At 39.0% G+C, this 24,794-nt stretch overlaps 1 protein-coding gene across 1 annotated transcript in view; it reads right to left on the bottom strand.

Annotated features, from left to right (window-relative positions):
• Positions 1–103: 103 nt before the first annotated feature.
• The window catches only part of ITGAV (integrin subunit alpha V), a 44,317-nt gene continuing 19,626 nt past the window's right edge, over positions 104–24,794 (bottom strand). Inside the window, 28 exon segments of the mRNA XM_032692676.1 lie at positions 104–5,564; positions 5,909–6,031; positions 7,034–7,080; positions 7,083–7,140; positions 7,234–7,347; positions 8,592–8,707; positions 9,603–9,665; positions 9,668–9,758; positions 10,618–10,661; positions 10,664–10,722; positions 11,078–11,177; positions 12,270–12,353; positions 13,372–13,462; positions 14,156–14,303; positions 15,445–15,512; positions 16,233–16,336; positions 16,339–16,369; positions 17,688–17,842; positions 18,805–18,863; positions 19,114–19,215; positions 19,796–19,841; positions 19,963–20,154; positions 22,205–22,407; positions 22,613–22,665; positions 23,063–23,119; positions 23,207–23,250; positions 23,406–23,450; positions 24,134–24,259. Of these exon segments, the coding sequence (XP_032548567.1) occupies positions 5,469–5,564; positions 5,909–6,031; positions 7,034–7,080; positions 7,083–7,140; positions 7,234–7,347; positions 8,592–8,707; positions 9,603–9,665; positions 9,668–9,758; positions 10,618–10,661; positions 10,664–10,722; positions 11,078–11,177; positions 12,270–12,353; positions 13,372–13,462; positions 14,156–14,303; positions 15,445–15,512; positions 16,233–16,336; positions 16,339–16,369; positions 17,688–17,842; positions 18,805–18,863; positions 19,114–19,215; positions 19,796–19,841; positions 19,963–20,154; positions 22,205–22,407; positions 22,613–22,665; positions 23,063–23,119; positions 23,207–23,250; positions 23,406–23,450; positions 24,134–24,259 (2,519 nt within the window). The 3' untranslated portion in view covers positions 104–5,468.

Below are 24,794 nucleotides of genomic sequence, written 5' to 3'. Positions count from 1 at the left end.
ATCTTTATATTACAAACTATACTACAAAATATTGCTGGTGAATTAATGCATTTAAAAAAATACACCTCAGATTAAAAAAAACAAACAAAAAACAAACACGGAATTCCTGTTGATTAAGAGGTATTTTATTCCAAAATTCTAAATATCAGAATCAAGTCAATGCTACATTTCGCAATTTACCCAATCATAATATTTGGAAATTGTATACATATGTAGAAAAATACAACCTAATAAAAACAATCAGTATTTGCATTAGGATGAAACAAAGGGTTTGAAAGGAAAACCATAGCTTAATAGCTACATATTTCATACAGTACAAAATTACTGTGCCACAATACCCACTTGTTGTTTTTTTTTTCCACAATTTATAATTTAATACAAAATAAGGTGACTTCAAATGTATATTGCTCTCCTTAAATGTACCGAAGACCTTGAAAACAGTTCAGAGTAACTGAAAATATTCCCATTTATTTTACAAGTATTACTACATGACTAAGAAACACAAAATGCAGCACTCTTGTTAGTGTGTTAAGTTCCTGCCTGTGCAAACAATGCTCTTCTGATTTAATGCACGAGCAAAACAAACAAACAAAAAATCAAAAAGGTAAAAAAATTCCATTAACAAAGAAATAAAATGTTACATTTTCAGCGTAGTTGTATAATAGCAAATACAGGTTTCCTTTGTGGACTAGAAAAGGTAAACCTGTCCAAGTGTTTTTTGAAGATTCAAATGCTACGTTAAATCTTCAATCACTTTGCAAAAGCCAGGGGTCAAGTTACTCAACTTTAATGCAGCATATCTGGAGAAGGTCATTGCATGAAAGGGTTAGATTTCCTGTGTTACATTAAAATCCTACACGCTGGGAAAAAAAAATACACCCAAAATCCTAAATACCATAATCACATATGAAACAGCAGTAATATTACAGACTCAAAACCACTGTTGTACAGCCTCTAATTGAACTTTCCACGATGACTTAATTGTACCCAGTCCTCAATAACTTCAGTTAGTAATGGATACCTTGAGAATATACATCGTGTTTCACCCAATGTGGGCGATCAAAAACATCCTGTTCTGTTCATTCCTCACCTCAGCTGGACACACCGGGTTTGTTTGTCCTTACAGACAGTGTAGGCCAACAAATGCTACATCTCTTCTCAGGCAAACAAAATGAACAACTCGGCAGCCAACTGGAGCTGCTCGTGTGGGAATTGAACCGAGAGATTCAGTACCAAGAGCTCAGACCCCACCTAGACCTGAGCACAGCACATCATCATGACCCAAACTGGCATTTGGTCCTGACAGGAGGCCACTGCCAACAGAGAACCAACAGGTTCTTCCCATGTCCCAGACAGACAAACCGCAGCCTTTTTGCTGTGAGGCTCATGTGGGGTGTCTGCCACTACCTTTGCGTGGTTTGGATTTCCATTTTGCTTTTATAAAATCCTTTTTTCCCCCCCTCGTTAACAGCCAGCCGCGTTGAACGCGGAAGGATCCGTTAGTCTGGACCAAAGACAAAACCTGACCCAATTTTCACTGCTCTGTGACTGTGAGGTGTGGGGAAAATACCATCAGGGTAACCACCAACAAAGCCAATTGTTGCCAAAAAATAAGTGCAACACGAATCCTTCAAAACCAAGAGAATGCTGATTATGGCCAAAATTATTTTCAATATACCCACAACAGGCTACCTAAAAGATTATTTTAAGTGTGAACACAAGTTTAGAAACAATTAATATTTAAAATATTTCCTTGGAATAAATGCTTTATAAAGAAAGAGCATAAGTAATAACTTTCTTAAAGTTTCCACAAACACTATGCAAGTCGAAGTTCAACACGTAAATCAAAATTTAAAACAGAAAAATGGGACAAATAAAAGTATGAACTCGATACAAAAATTTCCTCAAAGATTTCAAATTATATTGATAAACATAGCCCATACTTGACCTTTACAGTCACGCTTAAAAAAAAAAAAATAAATCTATCTCCAAAATTTCATAGTTCTCAAAAGAGATGTAAATCTATAAATTAGGTTCCTTGCTTTACATTTTCAAAATATTGTCAGATATAGTAATAGATAATATGCATTTTGTATACAAATCACTTCACTGATCATGAGATGCTGCAATAATTGCAACTGGAGTACTTATATAAATTCATATTCCATTATAAAAGATATAGCTCTTTTAAAATGTTCTTATTGTCTAAATAATTACATAGCTGCTGATTTATATTCATAAAAAATATGCTTCTGAAACAGAACTCTCAAAAGAAGGCTAATTCTCTGTTTCTGTACTTTTTTAAAAATGCTTCCAGTATGCATCTTATGCACATCAATTTTCACTCAAAGACATTAATTTCATTCCAAAACACATTTTCTAAAAGTTTCTTTAAAAAAATTTAACATCGCTCTACAATATTTGCTATAAGAATACATCGACACCTGGAAGTCAGTATGAAATTTATATTGACACGAGGACGTACAAAGTCTGGAGTCTTATTGCTGCCAAATGTTTCCTGCATCCCCACTCGGGAAAACTTCCAGTTCGGAACCTCCCTGAAACACAATGTTACTTTAACCTGAATTTAAGGGTTACATCTGTGTTCACCAAGTAACCTGTACCCTCCTGTGCTCCTGTGGGGTTTTTAACCAAACTGGAAATCGTGGAGGTGGGAGAAGCAACTATTTGCTTTTACTCTCCAGCAGAATGCAGGAAATAAAAAAAAAAAAATCAACTTAATAAGTACTACTTTATGTAACTTCAAAAATGGAAGAAACTTTCTGTAGCTACAGTAGTTGTACCAATAAAATGTACCTTTTTATCCTGAAAGTCAGCAAAATGAGTTTTCCAGTTTGCACAGTAAAATGAGGAGGCAGTTAGCACTGGCATTAACAATGCTGCAGTACCCTTCCATGTGAGCTGGAGAGATCTTGGTGGTGCTTCTCTAAAACAGTTTTTTAATCTCCTTATAACGCCTGGACATGCAAGTAGTCTCATAAATTTCAAGTCAACGTGGTGTGTACATGTAATGAAAGCACACATGAAAGAATTAGAGCTATAATCTGTCTGCCAGTCTCTTAAACCTCTTAACCTACTAAGATTAAGCCTGGGTAAAACCAATCTCCCTGCACACAGATAATCAGTTGACAAAGTGTGTGAACTCCAAGGAAGTGAAATGCTGTTCTATCAAAGACACATTTTGAGGCCAGGATTAAAACCTCACTCCTGATGCTTTACTGCAGAACTAGTAACAACACTTAAAAGTAAAGGTAAAAATAAAGCATTTTTGGCCACACTGAAGACCTCAAAAATTCAGTTGAAATCACGCCCTATGGCCTTTCATATAAAGTAATTGTATCTAAACAAACTGTCTAAAACAAACCCATGTAAATGGATAAATATGCAAGCCTACATCTGGTGTACCTACTGGCCCCCACAGACTTTGTGCTGTCTTCCTTAAGGGCTCAGATGCCACCATGGTTCAGAGAGTAAGAATGGACTTAACAACAAAATCCATTTGTGGATTTTAAACCTCTGAAAGGATGCAGAAATAAGACTTGAATCAAACTGATCATTTCAGAGGATTCTGGGGTTTAGCAGGATTTGCAGTATTTATGGGGGAGAAGCAGCTTTGAACAAAACCCCAAGGTCCAAAACCAAACCAACTAGATTTTTTTCTCCTTTTAAGAGCTTGTCTATATAGAAATCTCAGTGCTGTAAATACAGTAGAAGACTTCCTTTGTGTATGTGGGCTGCACACAGGGAGTTTATAATGTAATTTATTCCCTTCTGGGGAATAAATTACATTATAAACTTCTCATAGACGGCACCTTTGCAACAGTTTAGTCCACTCTAGGATCTGTGCAACACAGTTACCCGTGGTTACAAGCTGAACCACCTCCTAATTTGTAGTTACTTGTTTACTGAAGAGCACAGACAATATTCTTCTGTTCTCTCAGAAGTGTAAGAAGCTTCACTTTACTACACCAGTGGTGAGGGAAATAGGCTAAGAATGATGTAAGGCTGTGGCTTTCAACCACTGACCTTCCGGTAAGTTTAAAGAAACAACAGTGAAACAAAATATTTAGTGTCTTTTCTGGTAATGAAATGTGTTGAACATAACGAAATGTCTTGTGCAATGAAATGTTCTTTGTGCAGGTGAAACATCCAATGAATGAGTGAAATGAAACAAGCCAATGAAACAATGAATGAGTGAAATTAAATAAGCCGCACATCAACCTCCTCTTTTCAAAACCTTTCCTGTTGCCAGCTCTGCTTTGCCTCATTTGACAAGCTCACTGTTCTCTCAGGGCAGGAGGCAAGGCAGGTGTGAGTGTGGCCAGGATCCACATGGCTGGCAGGTAGCCTGGTTCAAACATTCCCTATGTTATTCCATCCTGCACTCAGGCACAGGCAACCACAAAATGTGAGAATGAACAACAGCTCCTGCACCAGGTAACCTGTCACAGAGTATTCCCTCCACTGCCAGAAACCAAAACTCAATCCAAGTAATATACAGATTTCATTTCAAACCCTGTGGAGGTTTGTCTTGTAGACATTCAGGCTATGAATTTCCTCAGACATGTCTGTGGGCATCCACAATCCAACATCTTGTCCCTGGCAGGACGTGAATGAGTCTGTGCTGCCAAGAACTCTGTGCAACACCTGGATCCTGCTCTGTGGAAACACACAGCAGAGTCTTCAGATCTCGCCCTGAATTTTTTCCCTAAGTCCCATAGAAAGGACATCAGTCTCAGCTTCCTATTGCTCATTTTGTGTTTGTAGGCTCAATCCCCACAGTCAGAAACCCAGGGAGAACAGTATTTGTAAAATCTAGAGGGAAACCACAAGACAAACCACTAAGCAGGCAGGGCAACAAGAATAGCTATCAGATGTGAATGATTCCACTGAATATTTCATATTTTTTTGAGCAGGAGAAAAAAAACTGTCATCAGAGTTAACAGGTCAAAGAACATTCTTCAGTTCTGTAAAACAAGCTACATTCATTTTTTTTGTGCAACTAACTTTGAAGAGCTAGAAAATGAAATGTAGTGTACTCCAACAAAAATAAACCGAAACTAAACGTGTCATGAAACAAGTATCTACAGAAACTGGTGGCTTCAAGAGCAAATGCAGAATCCATGTAGAAATTCATGGAAAGTCGGTACATGAACCAAAAAAGATGATGTGTCCTGTATCCCAGTAAGCAAAGTCAAAGCACTACATATCAGGTGAGTTTTTCTCACCCACCAGTCAGTGCAGCTGCATTAGTTGCAGGTATGAACAGAATTAATACAAAAAGGAGGATTTAAATATATTGCTCTTATTTTGCAGGTGCTGATGCCGAGACCAGCAGCTCTGCAGTTGTAAGTGTTTGGGGGTTTTTTTGTGATGGAGAAGCCAATATTTGTAACCAAGATGCAGGCAATTTGACATTTCAGAATGTCTCACAGATAAAACTCTGCTTAAGCTTCTGATGTTCCTTCCCCATTCTCGTGTGGTTGCAGTTGTTCTCTTTCTTGTTCTTCCTGAGGTGGCCTCACACGTTTGAAAAAGCCCATCTGTGATTAGGAGAATAAAGAAATTGCATTGTGATTTGCCAAATATACACTTCCTTTCTCTTTCCTTCTTAACTGATTACATTACTTTTATTTCCTACTCCTTTTTTCCTCATTTTTTGACCTCCAAAGGCAGCAAACATCAGCTGAAAAATTAAACCAAATAAGTCAGCACAATCACAGACACATCCTCTTTTATTCAGCTTCTTCCTGACAAAGCTGAAAAGCTTTTGGTTATCCAAAAGCTTCACTGGTTCAGATGATTAGGGGACCAAGGCACTTCTGCAAACCGCTGGCACTCTAAGAAATGACACATCACTAGTAGGGAAAAAAAAGACAATACTTACCCTGTACATAACAAACACTAGAACAGCCAAGAGCAGTAACCCTGCCAGGACAGCCAAAATTATAACCCACACGGGCACCGGCATAGGCTGTGGTTGAATGCCCCAGGTAATAGTTGTAGTAACCTGACAGAAAAACACAATAAATCACACTCTGCACCCCATGACAAGCTGAGTTCATTCATGCAGTTTAAGTCTTGTGTATCTTGATCCTGTAGACATTATAATCTTAATCCAGTATAAATTACTTTTTCACTCCAAACAGGAGTAAAAAGCTACAGATTAACGGTGACATAAAGCCTTCTCTGACCCAAGTTTAATAGGATTTTAAAATTAAATGAAAACAGGGGGTTGGGGTTTGTTTGGTTTTGCATTTTGCCATCAGTAATAATGTGGCAGCGTATCTTCTGTAATGCTTGATGATTTTCAGTAAAACTGTAGGAATCTGGAAATATTTGCGAGTTAGAGAAAAGCAATTCAGGGCTTTTTGTTTCGGTTTTTTTTCTTAAAAAGCAGTATTCTCAAAACAAAATCAACTTCACAAGGCTTATGAGAGAAAAAGACCAGTTAATAATAGACATTAGGAACCATATTCGAAAACAAATCCATCACAGTCCTTTTCAACCTTTTCTTCAGACCTTTAAATGCTATAGTGCTTACCAAAACTTTTAATTGGCAGCCCAATCAACTGGCCTATATATTCCTTTCTCTTTGCACCCTGTCTGCTTTCTCTTGGAAACCCTCTGGGGCACAGATGCTCTTTTTGTTCCTCATTCACATAATACTTCATAAAATATAATAAAGGTCCATTATTCAAGCTATAGTGCTACTATAGCAGAAAAACAATTTTCAGGTAAAATACTTCTCTAACACAATGGCATTAAAAGAACATTAGGACTGTTCACCATTGTTTCTTTTCATTTTCAATTAAGTCTTTAAAGATACAAATATTGTCAACTCTAGTCTTAGTTTTACCCTCAATTTTATGTGTATAACTGAAATTAATATACGAATCAAATAGCTGGTAAAATTATAATTAGAGTAAGGCACAAAAATGCTCCTCAACAATAGTTGTCTTTGTATTAGTTATAAGTGTTAAGTAACTCAAGCTGGATGTAAATGACTTACTACTGTGGAGTTGTGGATATCTTCAAAGGAGAGGTTCTTATAGGGAACTCGATAACACTAAAAGAAGCAGATGATTTGAGGGAGTAGGAGTGATTCTGATTCTCCTTCTGTGTGAGAAAAACAAAATTAGTATTGTATGTGGACACAAAAGTCACTTTTAATGTCTCAGAAACAAGGACAGAATATTCATAGTCACTCACATTCATGAAAGTTTGGGTCCAAAGGCGTGATTTTAAATACAATATTGCACCTCTTTCCCCTTCCAGGTGGCCAACTGACACACAATCTTCAAACAGTCAGGCAGTTCCACAGCCCTGCACATAAAAACAGGACAGATATCCCAAGTATGAAATATCTGAAAAGCCATTGATGGCATGACATTTACTTAATCACATTTACTTTACATACATACACATACCCTATTGTCCTCTTTTCCTGGCAAAGGATCATAAACTATTCCAATACATTACACAACCTGCAGCACCAGATAATTACTTATAGTTTGCAGTTAGAAAGACAGTGATATGGCAACATGTTTGCTTCCTATGACAGATTTGGCCACAACAACCCCCTGCAGCGCTACAGACTGGGGGCAGAGTGGCTGGAGAGCAGCCAGACAGAGAGGGACCTGGGGAGTTTGGATTGACAGGAAGCTGAACAGGAGCCAGCAGTGTGCCCAGGTGGCCAAAAAGGCCAATGGATCCTGGCCTGGATCAGGAACAGTGTGGCCAACAGGTCCAGGGAAGTGATTCTTCCCCTGGACTTAGCACTGGTGAGGCCACCCCTGGAGTGCTGTGTCCAGTTCTGGGCCCTCAGTTCAGGAAGGACATTGAGGGGCTGGAGCAGGTCCAGAGAAGAGCAACAAGGCTGGGGAAGGGACTGGAGCACAAGTCTTATGAGGAGAGACTGAGGGAGCTGAGACTGTTCAGCCTGGAGAAGAGGAGGCTCAGGGGAGACCTCCTCACTCTCTACAACTCCCTGAGAGGAGGGGGGACCCAGGTGGGGGTTGGTCTCTTTTCCCAGGTAACGATCAGTAAGACAAGAGGGCTCGGTCTTAAGTTGTGCCAGGGGAGGTTTAGGTTGGATATTAGGAAGAAATCTTTACAGAGAGGGTAATCAAGTATTGGAATGGGCTGCCCAGGGAAGTGGTGGATTCTCCGTCCCCGAAGGTTTTTAAGAAGAGACTGGATGTGGCATCAGTGCCATGGGCTGGGAACGACGGCAGTGTTGGATCAAGGGTTGGACTTGATGATCTCAGAGGTCCCTTCCAACCCAGCTGATTCTATGATTCTATGATTATTTCCAGTATTGTTCAGCAAGGCCAGGTCCTCCACGTGGCTGACTGCAGGGGATTGCACTGACCCTCTGGGAAACACGTGCTGTGAACTCAGCTGTGCCTTGGAGCAGAGGTGCTGCCTGCAGCACTCCCCTGCTCCCTCCAGCTGCCCTGTTTTACCAGCCTTGCTCCTTTAAGTATTGCTTTCCAAATAGCTCCATACAGAAGACTGACCCTGAATGAAGAGCCCAAATTGAGCTTAAAGGGCTTAAAAGAGCTCACCAAGGTTTGCACGTCCCCCTCGGCGGCAGCCAAATCCCTCCGGCTGATACGATGGTCACGGTTATCTTCCCTGGCAACTGTGTCATTCTTATCATCATCCTTAGAAGCAGAAATCTGAGGTACAACCAAGGGAACCCAAATAATAAATTAGACATTTGCAGACTTCAAGAAAACATATAACTGCAGGTTTCTCTCTTTTTATCCTGGCTGTTCCAACAGCTGTAAATAAAATGCTACTCCTGTCTTTTCTAGATCACTGGTGCAAACTGATACCAGAAGCTAACCCAGAACCTCAGGTATCTTAATTCTTCTTCAACTCAAAACTTTTTCATTGATAGAAAAAAAATTGCTCTAAGACTGCAACAGATAATTCAGTTTTGCAATCTTTAAGACTTTTCCTCAACATTTCAGTTTTTAACTCTGAAAACACAGCAGTATGACAGCACTGTACCTGTGTACACATGATCACACACACAAAAACTTTTTTAACAGGGGCTCGAAGAAGTGTACAGTAGATTAATTAATTATTTCATTAATCCCTTAGAAATTCCCAATGCAAAAATTACAAATTTACATATGGGACTAGGCAGAGCCATGCTTCTTGCCCTCTACACAACAAATCTCTATGAGAAAACTCAAAAGAGTTGTAAAAAATATATTACTGCAAATGGTCTAGCAGAAGCACAGAAGATTTTTATTTATATATATTCACTAAAGTTGCTTCCTGATTGTCAAAGATACAAGAATATTATTCTTTGTTGTTCTATACATGGAATTGTTTCCCTGTTTGCTTAAATTTAATATACTGATTTTTACTACTTGTTCTAAACTGTCTTAAAATTCAGCTGTATGCATTGACATGTACAAGGACTGCTGCCTTATTCATCAGTAAGAGACAAAAAACTAACTCAGTGTCAGATATTCTCAGGGATCTGGTTGTTTTGAGGGCTTACAAACCAACCAAACATACTTCATTCCACTCCACAAAAAAGGAAAGTCCCTGCTTACCTGTAATTGTCAAGGGATTGATTTCCATGTCAGAAGGGCAGTTCATGGGACCATCGATCTCATACTGACAATGTAGAGCAGAGTGTTGTTTTTGTACTTGTAAGGCCACTGCAGGGTCATCATCACCTTGCTGAATGCACTCGGACCGTTGTTTCTCAGCTGATTATGAAAACAAAATTGACAGATGTAAAAAAAACCCACCCCAAACCAATGTTACTTTCTCTGTTAACATGCATGAAGTTTGTTATTTGATATTAGAGCAATAGTATCAACAACTTCACCTAAAAGTGCCAGCCAAACTTCAGTTCCCCAACAGGCAAAACTTCAAATTACTTCTGTACTCTGATAAAATTGTAACTTGAAGAAAAGCTATATGGCATTAGGGCTTTTTGCCTTGAATTAATGTAATTTTTCGTTGATAAAACATGGGTTGTTTTTTTTTAAATCGATTAAATGAATCACAGCCTGAGCCAAGATACTCTGAGCACGGATTCATACAGCAGCAAGTTTCAGCAGATAAATGGTCTCTTAAGTTCCAGAACAACTTTTAGCTATTACTATTCACACAGTTCTGCAATAAGTTTTGTTTAATTAAATACTCTAGATTAAAGCTGGGATCATTCTTGTGTGGAAATTTTAAATATTGATTTTTTCAAGGCAAAAAAGACTTCACCAGAATGATTTAGAACACACAGCAGTACAACTGAGGATACTGAATAATTTACCAGCCATGAGGCCTTTCCTGAGCAGAAAAAAGATACTTCAGATGTTTTATCTAGAATTAAAAGCTGAGAAAGTAAAATATGTGTAATTATGTAAGGTAACCAGCCCCTTCTGTTGTTCCACCCCTTCTTGCAGACAGCAGTTATGACCAGAATTAAAAAAATAACATCTTTCTTTCCTGCAAGATGACAATAAAGAGAAAAAAAAAATCATAATTGTACTACAAGAAAAACTCCAGGAGAAGATTTAATTTAGCACAGAACCAGTGTCATTGAAATTAGTAGTAATTCCATACCTCATAAATATGCTGAACTAGAGGCCCAATATCATCTTCTGTTTCGGGTTCTCCTTTGGCTGCCAATTTGCAATAGGAAGGAATATGTGATCAGGAGATGACACACTAAAAAGGGGAGCAAAGGAAGTTGTTATTATCAGGTATGAAACCATAAACACTACTCTCTAGAGTATCTAAAAAAAAAAAAAAATCAACATGCTTGGAGTGGTTTTTTATTCAAAAAAATGTCTAGTAATGGAGGCACAACCATTACTTTTTTGGGAATTGATTTTTTAATTATTTAGAATTACTTAAGATCTGAAAATCCAAAGGGTGGCTAGAGAGCACCACTGTGGTCTTTATGATCAAAAATTCCCTAAGACTTCCTGAAAATTTATTCAGACCGAAAGTTCAGTGAATACAAAGAAGAAAATATGCAAATCTCATTAACAATGTTTATTAAAATAGTATCAGTGCTTACCCTCTAATTTCAACAGCTGCTAAAATGGCAAGGTCAGCCTGATAGAATGCTACTGGGCTTTTAGATTTATCACAGGTTGGAACGGCAGAGAAAATAAAAGGTAATTTATTAAATAAACAAAGTGATTTAATAAAAAAACCCCCCACACCTTAAAATAATTCTAGGTAAAACTCATAACACGACTCGTGAGCATAACTGCTAAAAACTAAGGAGCAGAGTCAAGTAAGTTCTCACCTAAATGACACATCTGATTATTCTGTCTACCTAATCAAACAATTGCCTTTAGAAAGGCCTTCTTAAATCCCCTAATTATTCTTTGCTCCTGCTGTAATTAAAACATACATGCACACAGGGCTTTCCTCCTGACCTGTAATTACCTCACTCTTTAGAGAGACTCGAGTTGCTCTGCTAGGAACTGTGCCAGCCTTGGAAATGGAGCTCTGTGAGTTTTAAAGACAGCTGCCAAGGCCTTTGATCTATTTATAACCATTAAAACAGAATGGCAGGTTTAAATTTATTTACTCTCATAGGTGAAAAAATGCATCTGTGGATGAGAATAATTTAGTCACTACGGTATAAAAAAAAAATGAAGCCCTAAAAAGGAAAAAAAAAAGAAAAAAAGCTTTTGGTTCAACGTGGGGGAAAAAAACCAAACAGTTGAATTTGTGCTGTCCACTAAGCAACATAAAACTGTGTTAGGTAAAGATACCTCCTAATGAACACACCTCCAAATCTTAACATCATCTCCAGAGGGTGTAAATTCAGGTTTAAAAATATCATATAATATGACAGTGCTGTGCTTCTCTGATAATTAACACAAACCACAACTCTTTTGCTCCATGTAATGGTCAGACTCTTTCATGCTGTCTGCTGTGATGGTTCACTGCATGCTGCTTCTGCACTGCCAGTTCTGAGAGACTCTCACCCTCAAAATCTATAAATGTGAAATTCTGGCTTGACATCAGAAGGAATTCGGAGCTCAAACCCCAGTTTTAAAAGAGGGCTGTAAACCCAAAGTCATTCTGTGGCACTGCAGGCAGCACGATGGTACGTGGGTACAAATGAGTTCTGTGTTTATTTTTCAAACAAATATGAGGCAAAGACCAGGGGATTAGTCCAGAGTGAACCTGAGTAGTTCACAGTCTATTTACTGTGCATGTTTTCCACCAGTGAGGTACACAGAGATTTCCATACCTTCGGATTTGCAAGTCAAACTTCACAGAGGTGTCCATCTCAGACTGCTGGTGCACACTGAAACGCAGGCCAGCCAACAGCTGGAGAAAAACATCACCAGGGGTCAGTGGAAGCACCACAAAACACACAATAACAGCTTCTTGATGCTCTTAATAGTACAACAATAAATAATATTGTTAATATATGCTTGAGACTTGTGGCCATGAAGAGAGCACACGTAGAACTGGCAAATAAAACCCGCCCAGTTCCTAGAGGCTAGACATGCACCTCCCTCTCTGCAGATCAAAGCCAAGGCATCACTGCTATAAAATAGAAAAGTAAGGGTTACATCATGCTCCTTGCCCTTGCCTTCAGCCCATTTTTACACATAGCTGAGTCTCCCTGTGTGTTGCAAAAAGCGCTGCAGTTTAAAGAACGGACATACTTAAATGATTCCAAATTCATTCCAAGGTTTGTACTAAGTCAGTGGTTGATAGTTGCTTTAACATCTGTACCCTTCAGCTTGATATACTTCAAAAAACTTTAGAAATAGTTTCATCTATAGTCATCTATACAAACCTCCCTTGAAGAAAAGCATCATCAAAGTGTTTATAATCGTGACTTATTGCATCATATCATCATAAAATCTGTCAGGTCTCACTGATAGTTTTTTAATTCTTACAATATCAGCTATATCTGGTGGAATTGTAGAGGCCTCCAACTAGACAAACTCCCTCTCAGTCTTCACAAAGTTAAGCAGAAGAGAGATGAACTAAGAGAAAGGTGTGCCATGAGCTAACTCTATTATATACTGAAACATACATATCAGATAAAGACAAACTCATGAGGAACCAGAATTCATTAATTCCAATATTTAATGAACTACTCATTTTGAGTTGCATCATAAACACTCATGACCACTCCTTTCAGCCTTTAATTTATCTGGAAAGTTGAAACCAGCTACCACTGTACTAGCCAAACATGTGGGCAGATAAATGTCAGCTAGATCAAATCTTAATTTCCTGTGAGTAAACATCCTGCCCAAACACTACCGTGATTAAGAGAAATGCCACCTGCCCTCCTGTTTGAGCCACCAGGTACCTGTGGGACCAATCCTCACCTAGTTCCTGCTTTCATGGGATTTCCCAGGTCACAAACCACCAGGCGAGTCTCATTCTCTGTTTTAAATGCACAGGACAGTCTGGCTAAAGCCTGCAAGAAACCAGAAAGAAATGTTAAGGGATACCATTCTTTACACCTGGACACCTGGATGAAATCTGGAGAGAAGTTCTAGATATTCAGTATTAATTTAAATGTAATTTCTCAGCCCTAAGTCAGTCAAAGAACTAAAGTCAAATCTGAGTGTGAAAGCTTCCCTGGAGCCAAATGGTCTTGACACAAGATAGATCTCTTTCCAAAGTTATAAAAAGAGAAATTCCAATACTGTTATATTGGTTAGCAATTATGATTTCTCTGATACAAAGCATTTCTCCACATGATTCTTTATAACCTGTGAGAAGAACTTTGGCAGTTGGTCAAACTCTCACTAGGAAAATAAAGATGGGAAGGCAACTGAATCTCCAATCCAAAGATTGGAAGGCAAAATAACATGAGCAGCAGAGATAAACTGGAGAACTGAACCAAAGCAGGGTCCAAGAGATAAGAAAAGCCAGGAAAAAGATTCTAATGTTCTGTGAGGTCAGGATAACCCACGACTTTCCACACATTTAGGTGGAAGGAGGACAGTGATACCCAACATCACTTCTTGCCTCACAGCTGCCCAGCTCTTTACCCAGCACATGACAGGCTAAGTCTAAAACAAACTAAATGAACAAGGGCACTGTTCAGACCAAGACTTGTAGCAGATGAAACAAGATGATCCCAAGAAGCCAGTTGGAATTGTACCTCGTTGTTACGAACAACTCCGATGAAATCCGCTTGGGGCGGGACGACGACAAAGAGCTCTGCTTCATAGGCTCCTTCCCCTTGGTTCTGAGCACTGACAATGAGGGTCAAGGGGTTGTCATCACCAATGTAGATCTGCTTCTGGTCACTACAAAAACAGGGTAAAAATGAGCTCTGTGTTCATATTTTAAAGGCTACTGAAGCAGCTGAGCCTACAGAAACGAGAGATGTTCTGAAATCACACCAAGAAATCAGAGAAATCTCGAGGCAGTACCTATGCTTCAGGAGCTCTAAATTGTTTAAAAAAAAAATCCCATATCTACAATCACAAAATGGAGCAAATATTACATGCTGTTTTGTAAGAATCCTTTCTACAAAATTACAAATTACAGCAAACCACCAACACCTTTCTGTAAGGAGGAACAAACAACTGTGAGCAGCTAAATCCCTGTGCACATTTGGAATTACATGCCCACTTTGAAGAGGTACAAGCACATATTTATAACAAAACCCGACTGCAGATATACAGCCAAGACCTCTGCAGTGGGTTTGTTCCAGGTACAAACAGACCGTCTGTCCAAACAATGTATTGTCATTTCACCAGCTACAAGGAAACCCAACTGTAGCTGCACTGATGTACATACAATGTTTCTGAAGTGTTTGCATGAATGAATGTGTTGGTGAAGTATCCTACATGTGCACATGCTATAGCACTGCACTAAGGGCATAAAAAAACAGGTTATGAGTAGAGATAAGACACTAAGAGTTGCTTTAGGGCATTCAAAGCACAGAATGCTCAGATTCATGACAGAATTATCACTTAAAACTTGTTTCTTTTTTCCAGGTTTGAGAAAAGATATTACCAATACCAGCAATTATTTTTTTTTTCATACATGTGACAAGAGAGCCTTGCTCTCCCCTTCCTGGATAGACACATGAATTTGTGATTTTATCTAGTATTAAACAACAGAACAGTGGTACAATGGCAGCCAACACTGGGTCATTCTTGCTATGCATGTCCTGCTTAGCAAATGGACAAATAAACATTAGAGTGGAGGCCAGGTGGGAGTGGGGAGTGTGCTCTCCCAGCATTACATGCTAAAGATTTTAGGTTGCAAAGCAGAAAATGGGTTTTCTTTGAAATATATAAGCATGAGTTTAGATAGAACACGTTGAGGAGTCCTCCTTATTTCAACATATCCTTCAAACAAAAGCATTACCAGGTCTTGAGTTTTAGAATTCAAGTAGGGAAATTCCTTTCCCTTGTGGTATTTTTCTCATGTATTTACCTTTGTACTGACACCTCCAGCTTTGGTTTGCAGATATTATCATCTCCACAGTCCAGCAGAATGTGTGCCTATGCAGAAATCAAAGGCATATTGTTGTAGTAATTCCTGCATCTGTTCCAACATACATTTCCAATAATATTGTTTCACCACCATGAGAAAAAAATTCTGAATAGCTGGTTAGGAGATATTCTCATGTCATTAGTCTCAGAAGAGAACAAATGAGTAAAAAGAGGGCACTGTGCCTCATCCTGCCCCACTGCAATTCTAGGACTAGTGTCTACACCTTAACCATCTTTCCATACTTTGAATAATCTGTTCATATTGGAGTTGCTCCTCCACTATCCTCTTTACAGCCAAGTGAAAAAAATTTGTGTAAGGGCAGAAGTAGAAAAAAACTATGTTTATTACCTTAAGAGCACTAGAGGGATAAACATAATGTACATAGAGCAGCACAGAATGAGCAATGGATGAAACACTCCAAGCCTTCAAGATTAACACTTTCAGTACTACTCTAACTGCTTTTCTCCAGGAAACTGTTAATTAGGATGTGTGAAAAGGAAGTCCAGTGCTAAAAGAAATTTGATACAGAGAGAGATGAAAAAAAACCAAAACCAAAAAAAATATGAAAGAGAACAGACCAAATTTACAATAACCATCAATATTTCTGTAATCCAAAGACCAAAGCCTAGATGTATATTTACATATCTTAATATTTTCAGAAGTCTTAAGATAAATATGAGTTTTGAAGGCTGAGTTCTGTCATCACAGGCTGTGTGAGAAATATATACCTGTCTGCTCATATTAGCAGGGGTGAACTGGTTGAGGATAGGGTGCAATCCTGTTGCATCTGCAGCTGTTCTGTAATCCAGACGATATTCCATAAAAATAGTAATGGAGTTAGCTTGTCTCTAAATTCAGATTCATCCTGAGGAAAGCAATTAAACAGAACAGTTGAAACATAGTAGGAACGAGGAGGCCAAAACAACACGAAAACTTCTGAGCTCTTTCCAAACTAGAAAAGTCTCCTGTCAGGAAACCTGCAGCAACATTCCTGTTTAACAAATGGAAAACAGGAGCATACAGGAGTATTCAGTCACAGAACTCTAATAGCAAGGAAACCAAGGGCTACAACAACTCTACTCTTTCCTGTCAGGCAAAATTCTGAGATCCTCGTTGGCTTCTGAGATCCTCGTCTTTGGACTTATGATTTTTTTTCTATCCTAAACTCATTGCTTTGGGCTCTGGAGCTGCTGACTTTCACCCTGATAATTTCAAATCATCCTGTTTGTCAAATGTTGATCCTGCCTTTCAGATTAGTTACAAACCAGCTCTTGGCTTTATGTTAGATCAGTGTAAACTCTGCTTCGTTTCTGAGACTGGAATGGAAATCACTGACTGTAGAACAGCTCATTTCAGGGTCTTACCTCAGACCACATCTTCTGTGGGCAGAAACCCATTGATTACATATAGTTTTTAACTGGTTTTGCATCCTATTTAAGATAATTTCATGTAGGTCATGTATCTTTACTTTCTTTAAGAAAATTTCAGGTGGAAATGTGTTAAAGCTTTACTGACACTGAGATCTAAGAGGTCTAATTCTGTGTACATTCCACACACAAGGCAGGTGAAAGAAAGGTTTTACCTATCCTCCATGAATCCTTAATGATTACTAGTATTTTTATTGGGTTATTAGGGCTTTTTTGAGAGGTAAGTATGTAATGTTTATGTTTGATTTATAGGGACTCAGAGATAAATCTCAGCTGCATATAACTTACATAGCTACACACAGTGTTTCTTCTATTGGGTTACACTTTTTAATTGTGTTAGTATCTGTTCACGTTTGTGGGGACTAAAACAGAAAGACTGAGAAAAAGCAAGCTTAATATTTTAACTTCCTCTGTCTCCTCTGTTATTTGCTGGTCTTGGCTTTTTAGTTGCAGATCCATATTTTTCTTTATTTTTTTACCTCCAAAGTAGATGCACAAGTTTTGGTTATCGAGTTTCGTATTCCTTGGAAATCACAATCAATTTGGTGCCTAGATGATTCATTCAAAAAGTTTGCTAACATAATTCTGAATTAAAATTCCAATCCATTTAGGGACCAGGACCTCAGTCCCAGTAATATCGAGTTTCTTCAGCTTTTTTTTTTACTTTTTTTTTTTTTTTTAACAACTGACACAAGGAACTTGTAACAGACAGGGCATCAAAACCCATTTGCCTAAAAAACATAAATGGTTACTTACCCTCAAGAAGGCATCGAGTTCTTCACAGTTCATTTTGCCCCCCTTTGTAATAGTCATGTTCTTGGAGTGGCTGGGCTGTTTGCTGTGGAGAAAGAGAGCTCTCCTTATAGCTCCTTTCTGTTTAAGTTTATCCAACAGCAGCTCCACTTGGAAATCTGTCCGAGGCAAAGCATTTGGGTTAGGCATGTTTCATTCCATTAAACACAGTGCAGATTCCCATCAGGAATGGAGCTGAACAATGATTTCAGCTTAAAACTTCCCGTTCTTCCAGTGTAAAAATCTGCTACTACATTAGTTCTCAAGCACTGTTGCTGTCCTCTGCTTTTTCCTTAAAATCTAGAAACATGGAAGTGCACTGACACATTTATAATTTATAATTTATAATTGCTAGAGAACTGCAACAACAAAGCTCAAATCTTTCCCCCCAGAAACCTTTAAAGCAATCTTGCATATAGCAATTGTATATTTAAACTCTATTGCTAATCTGACTACTTCAAATATTTGATAAAGGAAATGAAATTTAAAATATGAGCTTTCTCAGATCACAGCACCTCTATACATGCCAAAAGAAAACAGAAAAAGTTTTTAGAATCAGTAGACAAAACCTGATTGCAGCAGGCTGCCTACCACTCTACAAAATCTCATGGAGACCACTAAAAAAACCTGTTGGAATCAATCTTTTCCTGATTCTGATCCAGACAATTTGATGAAAACAAGTCAGTGAAATCAATCTGAAGGTTATGATTTCAACAGAGATGGGAGAAGTCCCCTGTGGCTTGTCTGTATCTCCCAGGCCTAACAACACTTGAATATTCTTGTCTAAAACTCCCCTCAGTGAGAGTTACTCTACAACCTGTAAAATACAAAGGACTTTCCAACACTAGTTAACCACATGGCTGAACATATGCTTAAAGTATGACCAAATGCCACCAACTTCTACACAATCACAGCCAAAAAACCCTGCTGAAGACAGTCCCATAGATGTACTCCTACCAAGGGGTAGGAGTGTGCTGGAAAGGGCAGCCAATTGTTTCAATAATGAAAATAACAGTGACCTGTGCTCATGTCTGCTAACAATACACAAAGGCTTTAAAGTTTTGAAACAAGCAGAACTTACTGAGTGAGTTGGGGAGCTTTCCTTTGCCATCCGCTTTTAAGCAGAACTTTACTTTGAAGCTGTTTTGGAGGAAAAGAAAATACTTATTTCACACACTTTTTCTCCCGTTTTCTTCTAAAATTCTTCACTGTTTATTTCTGTTCAAAGGTCTTATTTCATATTGTCTGTTCTTTCAGCAAAAAAAATCCGTGTCTGTCTTTTTCCTTATTAGCTGACTGGACTTCCTGAATCCTTTGAAACCGGAAGCTTACAAAAATAAAACCCAAGAAAGTCCCTTCCCTCAAAGGAAAACATAGACACCCTGCTTACCAAGAAACTTTTACATCTCCCAGTGAACAGGCTTTGTTTTCTGGGTTTAGAATGGTTGGATTGACTTCCAGAGCAGCATTTACTCTAATAACTGGTCTAGCCCTGCAAAGAAAACATCCTCTTGGAACAGCATTCAACACCACATCAGACAATACCCTCCCATCGAATTGTGAAATATATACAAACACACAATATTTAGTGAAACCGCAAGAAAAACAAATAATCACTGAGCAGATGAGGGAAAAGTGGGAAGCTTTTCTGTGCCCTTTCATTCCCATCAGTCAGAATACGGACAACTGCATAAAGATGAAGTCCTATCTCTTTCTAGCACTAACAAATAAGGTATTGTCCCAAAATGAGCAAATTTGGATGAGAACATTGGGATTTCAGTGTGATAATTAGCAGCACCCTGTATGTGTAAGAATCTAGAGAGCTGTCACTCAGAAAGCCTTGAAGACAGCTCATTTATATTTCCACTATATTGATAATGATGAATTCTAGAGAGCAGACTGTAGGTCTGTATACTCAGTGAAAACAGCAGTATAACATTTTTTTCACCTCCAGCATTTTGGCATGGAGTGGGGCAGCAGAATTTCAGACTGAGCCTGCCTTCTTTTTTAGCTTGAGAACCCCCCTGAGCTTTGCCTCTGCTTTCACTCGAGTAGAGGCACAGGATCCTCACCTGTACAGAACAGCTGTGTCAACACCAAAGGCTCCAACAATCAAGTCTAGGAAGAAAGGAGACACATTATTACACATTAGGATTTATTTTTTTAAAATCTGCTGTTTGTCAGAGGCGGGTCTGCTATTTGGGTCGAGTGATTTGCAAGTGCATTTGGAGCAAAGGACCTGGATATCCATTTTTGTCCACGTCCGTGGCTCCTTTCAGCGAGTACCCAAAGCTGGGAGGCATCGTGCGAGCGGCCCACTGCCCTTCCAGAATTTGGGATGGCACTGCATTCAAACCACTTGCTCTTCCATTGTAGATGTAGACAAGTCCTCTCTTGTCCTCTCCACCGTACGGTGCAGCCACTGCAATATCTGAAAACCAAGAGAAGAACCATCAACATCTCCAGGTGCAGAGTAGGGGAATATATTTCTGCTCACGTCAGTCAATCCTTTCTGACTTTACAGTTTCAAGGTGTGTCAGGAGGGAGGAAATGCAACCAGCCTTTAAAACCCTCATCAACAACCCGTGTCTGTTGGTTTTTTTAACTGGATGCTGTTTTTTTCTAGAAAGTATAAACGTTTAACAAGAACCCTTCACAGACTGGAAGGGAGGGGAAGGAGAGGAAGAAATAGTTCTGCAAGTGCTTCTGCACCTCAATGACTGACTTGCAGCCAAATCTTATGGATTTGAGATGTTTGTGAGATTACTAAAACAACCAGAATGAGTAATTGTTGGTGCCAAATCACAAAACTAAGCGGGGCTATCTTCCCATTTCGTTAACACGCTCATGTTCCTCCAAAGGGTGTGACATTTTAATAATTCTGGAAAATTTAAATCATCCTAAACCAATGGTAAATATGAAATTCCAGTCTATCCTGATCATGGTTTGGCAATATGTTTTATGGAGAACTCCCAGTTAGTGAATTATTCTATCTCTTAAAGCTTAATAAATTTAAGAGTACTCATTTTCCATGACTAATAAACAGTAATAAACAAAATGTTAATTAGACTGTAAGGACAGCTTTAGAAGTGCAAATATGATGTACATTCAACAATCAAAAGTCAAAGACCAAACATGAAACACTATACAGAGTAATTTCATTTTTCCTTCCTCTTTACTTAAATTTGAGAAAGTTTGATGAAGAAAGTAAGGACTCAAAATTTACTGTTTTGTATTTTTGACTTATATTTACAAACTTTATGACACCAGTGAAAATTCCAATCTTGCACCACACTGTGATGGAAAGTATTTTAATTAACGTTCCCAAAGTGAGGCAGAGCAATAAACAAAACAAACAGACGAAATATCAGCAAAGTAATTAAAAAGAGGCAGTTTTTGCTATGATTTTCTAGCCTACAGTTTATTTCAGATTGAAGTATGATGGAAACATTTTTGGGATAACTTCATCAGGGCACTAGAGTTTTGGTTATCAGCCGTAACCTTTCCAATGTCTTCCGTAAATAGTTGCAGTGATATCACATCTTCACACTGATTCTGCATGTTATTAGCAACTAAAAATGTCCCTTCCAACTCAGACTATTCTATGATATTATGATTTCATAGAAAATAAATTAAGAGAATTTGAAATATCGGCCTATTGTAATTTTTGATCTTTCAGAAAATACTTATCTTGCAAGCAGAATGGAAAGAATGAGCATTTTTGGGGAAACTCAAATTCCTACAACTCTTAAGGCAACACTGGATGTGTGTAACAAGGTGTTCTCCCTGGGACTCCTGGAAGTCTCCATCCCAAAACTACATGATTCTTGCCTGTTTCACTGCTCTGAATTTTTAAGTGAAAGCAGCAAGTTCCTAAAGTAACAAGAAGCACAGGCAATGAGTTTGAGAGTCCTCAGCTTCAGTTGTGTCAGACTCAGACTTCTCATCCAACTAGTTGCTCGAGACACTCAGCTCTTGGGACAGAAATGAAATATTTTCACCAAACCTTTCCATTTTGAAATGGACTTGTCCCAGGAAAATCACTTTTATCAGAACATTTTTAACCAGCTCTCTGAAACAAAACCTTCTTTTCTGTGTTCCTGGAGCAGAAAGTCAGCTTTAAGCAACGGAAATGGGAAAATTCTACTGCAGACGTCCTAACAAGTCAAAAAGGGGAGAGTTGAGTATTTCATCAAAGTTTCTCTTGTAGTTGTCACTCAGAAAGCAATGAGCTGCCCAGTGTAACAGCTCAAGTCCTCCATGCTGTAGCTGCAATGGCATAGTCTCTGCTCGATGCATCCATGGAACTCCTGTTAGCATTCCTGGGAGTAGCATACAAGCATCGAAAGGAGTCTAGACCTCGGTGTCCAACACCCAGCCATGGCACAAATGCCGAGTGTTTGTGTGTAGAATCCACAGTCAGGGTGCTGGCTCTGAGCCCCCCACCAAGGGGAACCCCTGAGCAATCAGGGATGTCCTACCATTGAAGCCGTCCTGGTCCAGGTCCCCCAGAGGGGCGATGGAGCTGCCGAACCGCGCGAAGATCTCGAAGCCGTTCAGCTTGGAGGTCTGGAACCCTCCAGTGGATCTCTGGAGGCAAATGGACACTTGGCCGACCTCCTGAAGCTTCCCATCTGAGCCTCGATCCATAAAAAGGGGGGCTCCAATAAACAGATCTGTAAAACTGGGCCAAAGAAGGACAAGGTTCTTCAGTGGCAGCATAAAAACTCATTTTTTTAAGCATCTGATTAACTCAGCACTGAAGTCAATACTAAGATCCAAATTAATTGTCAGAAATCTAGATTGTGGGAAAGACTTTTTAATAAAAGCATCTTTTCTTTTCTTTCCAGAAACAAATTGGGTGGCAGTGGTGAGAGGAGATCACTTACTTGTCCCCGTCGATGTCGGTGGCAGCCACCGAATACCCGAAATAGGCAGCCATCTGAAAAACAAAATTCAAACCAAACTTGTGAGTTGCAGTGATACAAACACAAGTTTCCACAAATTTGTATAGAAAATACCTCAGGGAGATGATAATATACACCACAACATTTTTTTGGTCTCCTTTCTCCTTGTATTTTCCCTTCTGTTCCTTACTCAGAAAGTAAACGGATCAGTTCCCTTCCCCATTCTCCCCTTCCATGATCCAGTCCTCTCTCCCAACTCTCAAAATTTCTTTTATTTAAAAATAAGGTTGGAATTCCTACAGATTATATAAAATTTTGCTTTGGCAATTAAGCCAATAACACAGAGAATATCATATTATCTAGTCCCCTAAATACTGTCTCAACATAGGAACAGGCTCCAGGTCACCCACTACACTCAGTCAAGCTACACACCTGCTCTCCAGTGAAGTTGTACATGGAAGACATGTTCTTCCCATTGTAAATGGACACCTGCACATGAAGGAACGCACATTAGAGCACACCAACAATATTCACCTTTTGCACTTATTTTAAAGTTGAATGTTTCAAATTTCCTACCATTCCCAGAGTTCTCGCTGCTCTTGGGACTCCTGATACAAAGTCTGGAACATAAAGCAAGACACAGGTAACATTCAGGTCCCAAAGCACAGAGCAGCTCATTCCTAGTGCCTGATGCATTTTCCTGTGCACTGTATCATTTATTTGAAAGATCTGCCCAGCCTATTAATATGATTTTAAGTGAAGCAAGTGGTCTTACCTTCTATGCCATCACCATTGAAGTCTCCAACAGCCACTGAGTAACCTGAACAGATAAGAGGAGACTTTAAAAACCTTATCAAACCTTTCATCTCTCTTTATACTCTTCACAGGTCTCTGTGCACAGTCCTCCCTTCTTCTTCTTAAAATGCAATGGAATAAATATTGTGTCAAAGCAGCTTAGACTATGAACAGCTCCAGGAATTTGAGATCAGAATGTGAAAATTTTAAAATTATCATCCTGGGAATTGCCCTGGTCTATTCCTTGTTTTTTTCTGAACCTGGTTACGCATCTATGAAGCTAAATTATGATGGTCCTCTCCTCTACAGGACCCTCTTCATGATTTTTCTTCACAAACATACTTATTTTCCATTTTTATTTTGTTTTGATAGATTATTTAGAAGTAGCTGCTTTTCAAAAAAACAGGTATGTGACTAACTTCTCACATAAAAATCACACCTTGGCCATTCCCGTGTTCAGCCTGAATCACAGAGCATGAAAAAACATGGAAATATTTCCATTTATTTTGTCATCAGGTGCTTTTTCAGTCAAGCCTGGGGCAAGACAACTAAGGTTCCATCATACATAAATTACTGCATTTTCAGGTATGCCACTCTTCAGTTTTCTGCCCAATGCTGAGTTAATAGCGCTGTGATTTAAACTGAAATATGAACAGTGCCAGGGAGTTTTCCAGGTACACCTGGGTGTTCCTGTTTCCCACTACCCACCCAAGTAGCTGTCATCAAAAGCAGCACTGGCAGGTCTGGTTGCCAGCTGGTCATCATACTTGGTGCTGTAGACCTTGGAGTCGTATTTAGCCACAATCTCCGTCACTCGATCAGAAATAAGCTGGCCTAAAGAGAGAGAAAACAGTTTAAAACCACAAACAGAAGGTGTGACCTCAGCCAGTAAAGTTACAGGACTCATTTACAGCATGCTGCCTTCTAAAGCAACAACTCTTCCACAATACTGCAGCAGCACCAGGAGGGGTGTAAGTGGAACTTTGCGTCCTACCTCAAAAAAATGTATGCACATATTGACAAAGAAAAGCTCTCACTGAAAATAGAAGCTACTCCTACATATAAGGCAGGACTTAAATGGGAATGCTCAGTTATCATATGCTGATGGTATCACAGAACTGAGTCATTGCTCCCAAACCCCATAACACAAGAGCTTATTTTGGCAGACAGGAGGCTGAGAAGATGACCACAAATGAGGAGAGCACAGTGCATTCCCACATCCTCCATTCTCACTTCCCTTAGCCACTAGGTGGTGACTGCATTACGTTCTTTTCTCTGAGTTTAAAATAAAACTTGAATCATCACAAAAAAATTCTCAGAATAACACTTACTTCACATACATATTCAAACATACAACGAAGGGTAGGGA

Source organism: Chiroxiphia lanceolata, chromosome 7, assembly GCF_009829145.1.
Source record: "Chiroxiphia lanceolata isolate bChiLan1 chromosome 7, bChiLan1.pri, whole genome shotgun sequence".
NCBI lineage: Eukaryota > Metazoa > Chordata > Aves > Passeriformes > Pipridae > Chiroxiphia > Chiroxiphia lanceolata.
The sequence above is the reverse complement of the archived record's forward strand: the minus strand, read 5'-3'. Positions and strand labels throughout refer to the sequence as shown.